This window comes from Cervus canadensis, chromosome 10 (genome assembly GCF_019320065.1).
Source record: "Cervus canadensis isolate Bull #8, Minnesota chromosome 10, ASM1932006v1, whole genome shotgun sequence".
NCBI classification, from domain to species: Eukaryota; Metazoa; Chordata; class Mammalia; order Artiodactyla; family Cervidae; genus Cervus; species Cervus canadensis.
This window is the reverse complement of record NC_057395.1, coordinates 66,012,185-66,018,184: the sequence shown is the minus strand read 5'-3', so window position 1 is coordinate 66,018,184 and position 6,000 is coordinate 66,012,185. Positions and strand designations below refer to the sequence as shown.

Genomic DNA, 6,000 nt, shown 5'->3' with positions numbered 1-6,000 from the left:
GAGGAGACCAAACCATGGCTTTTACAAGCAATGTGGAGAACAGTCTCATATCACATCCAGAAGTTTGGGCCCACATGCAGGCCCCACCTATCTTACTAGTCAGTCATGCCAACCTGAGTTCTACTTGCTGGCACTTGCTGGCACTTTGCCTGAGAGGTTTCTATGACTGCCAGAGTCTGCTCTGTCTACACTAGAAGAACTGGAGAACTAGTGTCCTCTAGGAGATCCCCTCAACCAGTGACTGATGGGAGATGATGTACAGCATCCTGGCAATCTTGGCCCTTGGGTGGATCCCTGGGGAGGGTCCAACACTGGCTACCAGGGTCCCCTCAATGGGATTAAGGTGGACACTGGTTTGATCATGAATCTTTTGAACTTTAAAGTTTAAAGGCTGCCTTCCCTTCTCCACTCACTTCCTCTCCTCCACTGGTTACTTCCTGGGATCCTCTTCCCAATAAACTACTTGTCCCCACCTCCTTGTCTCAGAGTCTCCTTCTGGGGGGGCCAGAGAAAAGCAGGTGATAAATGCATCAGCTGTTTACCAGGACCTGGTTATGCCCTGTTCTTCCCCCACCCCTGGAAGCTGGATGTGAACCCATTGTGTCCCTAGTCACCATGCAAGGAGGGGTTACCAGCAAATTTGACACGTGAGGACTTTAGAGAGCCCTTGCCCTGGGGCCCAAAGCAAGTGTGTTGGGATCAAGACTGGCTCTTTCCACCATAAGGCAAAGTTCTGAAAAGCAGGTGCTGGAGCTGGTTTTTACTGCTTCTCCTTCCCCTGTGCTGACCAGCTCAGAGCCTACAAACAGGAGATGCTTAGTAAGGATGTCCAGCCAATAAATGCTGAATCCCCAGTAGGGCTAAATAAATCCTTTTACATGGATCAACTAATATTCTCATTATAATAGTCCTGGGTCATGGATACTATTATTAGCATCCTTATTTTATAGGATAAAGTGGGGGAAAGAGGAAAGGGACCTGCCCAAGGCCACATGGCCAATCCTGGATGAAGCCAAGCCCTTCATAGTCCATCACTGGGGTGGATGATGGTGACCAAGTGCACAAAAAGGATGAGGTGAAGTCATGGCTTACCCCACCGCTGGCTGGGTGACAGGGCATCGTCCCGACTTGGAATTCATCTCTGTCACACACGGGGTAACTCGGTCTATTCCCTGTGAATTATCTGCTAGCTGGCAGCTCCATCCATCTGCTAAATAACACAATTAAAAAAAATTTCCAACGAGCTTTCTGATTCTCAGTCCCTGGGGGCCCAACTACATAACTTGGAAATGACTCTTTGGTAAAGTCTGATCAGAGGTAGGTTGTTCAGTAATCAGAAATCATGGTTTCTTCCTCCAGGCTTGAGACTCATAAACATCAGTAGGATGAGTTTTATATTTGGGTTGGACCCAAAATCTAGACGGATCCATTTCCCCCTAATTTATACCAGTTTCAACGGGGAGAAAGCAGCAGGAGGCTGAATTTTTGCTCTGGGAGATCCCCTGGTTCCTCTGTCTGTAGCAGGCAGAGAGGGAGGGAAGGAGGGGGGACATATTGAAAGGAGCTCATGAACTGTCCATGAACTGAGACAGATAAGTGCCAGAGAGAGCCAGCATCAGCACCAGCTGCAGGGCTGAGCAGGAGCAAAATCCCGTGTTCCCTCCTGGAGGTTTCCACAGCAGCGGTGCTGAGAAATGAGAATGCAGCCAGGGCTCATCCCTGGAGACCACAGAAGGAGCTGACCATCCAAAGACCCCTTAGGTAGCAGAAGGTGGGTGGTACGGCAGTTCAGCTGAAGTACCAGGTGGTTCTTTCATTGAGTCATTCAATAAATATTTTTTGAGGACCTACTATGTGCCAGCACTCTGCTAGGCACAGATTCGGTGGTGAATAAAAAAGACAGTGCCTGCCCTTAAAGACAGGATAGGTCAGTGGGTGGGGATGGTCTACCCTGGTGAGAAAGTAAAGTCTGGAGTCAGAGAAGGTGTGGGTGCACCAGCTGAAAGGGTAGGGTCAGAGGCCAGGTTCCCACAGCTGATAACAGAGACTTCTTCATCTTCCCAGAATCTCCAGGAAAGTACTGCACATCTGGAAATGCAACTTGGCGATCCAGCTGTGGCCTCCAAGCCCTGTCTTTGACGTTGCCCTCAAACTCTTAGGTACCGAACGTTGGTCCCCAAAAACAGGAAGTCCTAGGAGAGACAAGACAGGATGGGATGGTGAAAGCATCCTCTGCTCCAAAAAGACGCATCTCTGATTTAAAGGGAGGCCCACATCTGGGGAAGCACATGTTGTGTCAGAAACCAGGTCAGCACATAAATCGAGCGTGTGTCTCTGTCCCCAAGGTCTCCATAAAGCACAGCTTTTGCCGGCTACCTTCTCTAAGGTGGCAATTTATCTGTCATTTCCCAAGCTGCTGCTTTCTGGCAGACCTCATAAATGTCCTTCGTGTCACCTAAATTCTCTCTCCTTGGCAAATAACACAAAACTGTGAGCTGCTGGGGTTTACTCTCCCACCCCCTCGTAAGTTTCCCTCACCTAAGGCACAGGAATTCTGAACTCAGAGCAAAATCCAATTCTTTCCCTGGTTTTTGGCGTGAAAACACATTGGCAGAGTTGACTTCAAAATTCTAATGCATGTTGATTATATATACAGTTGACCAGTTGTTAAATGAGGGTTAGGGGCGCTGATGCTCCATGGGTGGAAAATCCATGTAGAGCTTACAGTCAGTCAGCTCTCTGTATCCGCGATTCCTCGCATCTGTGATTCAGCATGCCCAGATTCAACCAGCTGTGCAGATGGTGTAATAACTTAGTATTTACTATGGGGAAAAAAGGGCTTCCCTGGTAGCTCAGTTGGTAAAGAATCCACCCGCAATGCAGGAAACCCCAGTTCGATTCCTGGGTTGGGAAGATCCGCTGGAGAAGGGATGGGCTACCCACTCCCATTATTCTTGGGCTTCCGTTGTGGCTCAGCTGGTAAAGAATCTGCCAGCAATGCAGGAAACCTGGGTTTTATCCCTGGGTTGGGAAGATCCCCTGGAGAAGGGAAAGGCTACCCACTCCAATATTCTGGCCTAGAGAATTCCATGGACTGTATAGTCCATGGGGTCTCAAAGAGTTGGATACAACTGAGTGACTTTCACTTTCACTTTTTGTTGAAAAAAAATCTGCATATAAGAGAACCTGGGGACTTTCAAACCCGTGTTGCTTAAGGGTCAGTCTAACGAATCTTCTAGTGACTTCCATTACGCCAAACAGCTAAAAGCGCTAATCTTCACAAGAGCCTAGTGAGGTTTGGGCTACACCTCATTTGACAGAGGAGAAAACTGAGGCCAGCTGAGTGAACTGTCACTCAGTCCTTGCCTTCAACAATGATCTATCTCACTCCTCACATGCTCTCAATAAGAGTTGGATATTGGCTATCTCTGGGTCCAGAAGAGCTCCAGACATTTGTTTTTCAAATGTGCCAGGTGATGTCTGTTTCGATGTTTCTGATCACTCTGCTGCCTGTCACTCTCTTCAGTAGCTGTTATTTGCTGGATGTTGACTATGTATCAGGTACAAAGCAATATGTCCTTAAATGCTCACAAGCCTGCCAACCCAGTCCTCCCACCTCACAGATGCTGTTCTAGAAAGATAACCTGAACCGTGGGGCACAGATGGCGCATAAAATGCTCAGCCAGAATAGTGGAGAGTCTAATGAAGAATAAGACATATTCCTCGGTATTCAAATAGTTATAAATGATGGTTCATGGCATGGTTGGGATGGTATTCAACATAGGTGGAGAGGAGACTCAATTGCAACACAAAGAAAAAAAGAGAAGTAAGAATAACAAGTCTGAGAGCTAACAAGGCAACTATCCAAAACAATTTCAAAAAGTGCTTAGAGAAAACAACAGGCTGGAAGGAAGGACACCATAAGTCAGGCTGTGGGTGTGGTGGGGCAATGGGTTTATGAGGGTCAGCACACCAAACATGAATCCATGACAAACCTCTTCCACTTAAGTAATTAGAAGAAATGCTATTCTATTCCACCTTTTTCTATTCTTTTCCATTCCATTCCATTCTATGTTTTGGCCATGCAGTGAGGCTTGCGGAACCTTAGTTCCCTAACCAGGGATTGAATGTAGGCCCTCAGCAGTGAAAGTGCTGAGTCTTAACCACTGGACCACTAGGGAAATAACAAGAAATGAGAAATTTCAAAAGTGCACAAATGCCTTTCAGAACCTGAACAGTTGGTGTGTTTAAGACTGCTGTATTTTCAAAATGAGCTCATCCTGAGGTTCCCCTTGGTCACCCATGGTGGGGGGTGGAGGTGGAAAAGCTGTGGCACAGATTGTGTCAAATCCTTCCTGCCCTAATAAAGGACAATTTATTAGGTGACACTTATAAAGCACACGTGGATGTCTTCATGGCATCCCAGCTGACCCCAAATTGTTCCACCCCAGTCCAGGCTTTCCCAGCTGCAGGGTTGGGCTGGGTCCCACCCACTGAGTTATAGCCTGCCAAGCAGGAAAGCTCACCAATCCCCTCCGCAAATCCTCAGACCCCCCCCCCCTTGAATCCACTGACCTTGTGGATCTGGAGAATGGGGTCGGAGAGCTGAATTCTCTTTAGCAGAGGGAGAGGGAAGCCTTCTGCCAACTTATCTGGAGGTAGAGGCAGAACGTTGAGAGATTTGTTAGTAAATAATTATGGAGAAAATCTTACCAAAAACAAGTTCCTCTCTGCAAACTCCATACACAGTATATTTCCATTTAATTATAACTGAAGATTGGGATTACTATTCTCAAGTTCAGATAAGGAAACTGAAGCACAGAATGGCCAAGTAACTTGTGCTAGGTCACACAGCTAGAAAGCGGAAGAACTGAGGCTTGATGCCAGGCAGGCTGACACAGGAGCCTGAACTCAGCCATGGTGCTCTGTGGAGGTAGAGGCAAGGATAGGGCAGTGTCCACTCATGATAAGAAGCTAGTGGGTACTTGCTCTCGGCCCCCTGCCTGTATCCTGCTTTCTACTGCAGCCAAATGAAGCAGGGCCTCATGGAAAGAGGGTTTAGGTCTTTAAGCTTTTGTTTTTGACTAAGGAGTTAGCAACTAACTGGGAAATGTAAATTTAGAGGTGGACAGGTAGCTCAAGTGCTAAAGAATCCTGCCAATGCAGGAGCCACAGGAGACATGTGTTTGATCCTTCAGTTGGGAAGATCCCCTGGAGAAGAAAAGGGCAACTCACTCCAGAATTCTTGCCTGGGAATTCCCATGGGCAGAGGAGCCTGGCGGGCTACAACCCATGGGGTCACCAAGAGTTGGACACGACTGAGCATGCACGCACCTTGCCTTGGGCTCTGCATGTTAATTTGGTTCTCAGTGTTTCACCTGTCACTTCAGGGTGTGTGTGGGCACTTCTGTGAGCCCTTCTTTCTTCCTTAGGAGGAGGTTTCCTGTGCTCCCAAAACTGCCCGTGTCCCCAACCCTCGTTAGAACCGTGGAAGAAGATGAGGCGAACTTCAACACCCATCTCACAGACAGGCCACTGAAACTGAGAGGATAAGTGACTCGCTCAGATCACGCAGCCTGCAGGAGAGCCCTGGTTCCAGCTTTCTTTCCCCCAAAGGGCAGTGTCCACTCTTGACTTAGAAAAGTCCATAGTGATTCTTACCATTGATCTTGGGGTAAAAGTTGTTGAGAAGGTAATAATTGAGCAGTGCCTCCAACAGCTCCGCCTAGTGGAGAATAGGAGAGTTACACCATAATCCCATGTACTATCTTGCCCACCAACAAACCCACAAAGAACCACCCTTAGGGGTGGGGTGGTCCTGTAAGTGCTGACATGGCAAAAGCCTTGGGGGAAAAAAAAAAAAGCAAATTTCAGGTAGATACCTACATCATGCTATTGCTTTATAAGATAAAACTATTTTGAGATGCATGTTCATGTGTGTACAAAGTGATAGAAAATTTTGGAAGACTGCACAACCACCACGCCTACACGATCTTTCCT

At 47.5% G+C, this 6,000-nt stretch overlaps 1 protein-coding gene across 1 annotated transcript in view; it reads right to left on the bottom strand.

Annotated features, from left to right (window-relative positions):
* Positions 1-1,816: 1,816 nt before the first annotated feature.
* The window catches only part of LOC122448230 (lipopolysaccharide binding protein), a 31,914-nt gene continuing 27,730 nt past the window's right edge, over positions 1,817-6,000 (bottom strand). Inside the window, exons 13-15 of the mRNA XM_043479401.1 lie at positions 5,662-5,725; positions 4,576-4,652; positions 1,817-2,192 (exon numbers count right to left, since the gene is read on the bottom strand). Of these exons, the coding sequence (XP_043335336.1) occupies positions 2,148-2,192; positions 4,576-4,652; positions 5,662-5,725 (186 nt within the window). The 3' untranslated portion in view covers positions 1,817-2,147. The remainder of the gene's footprint in view (positions 2,193-4,575; positions 4,653-5,661; positions 5,726-6,000) is intronic.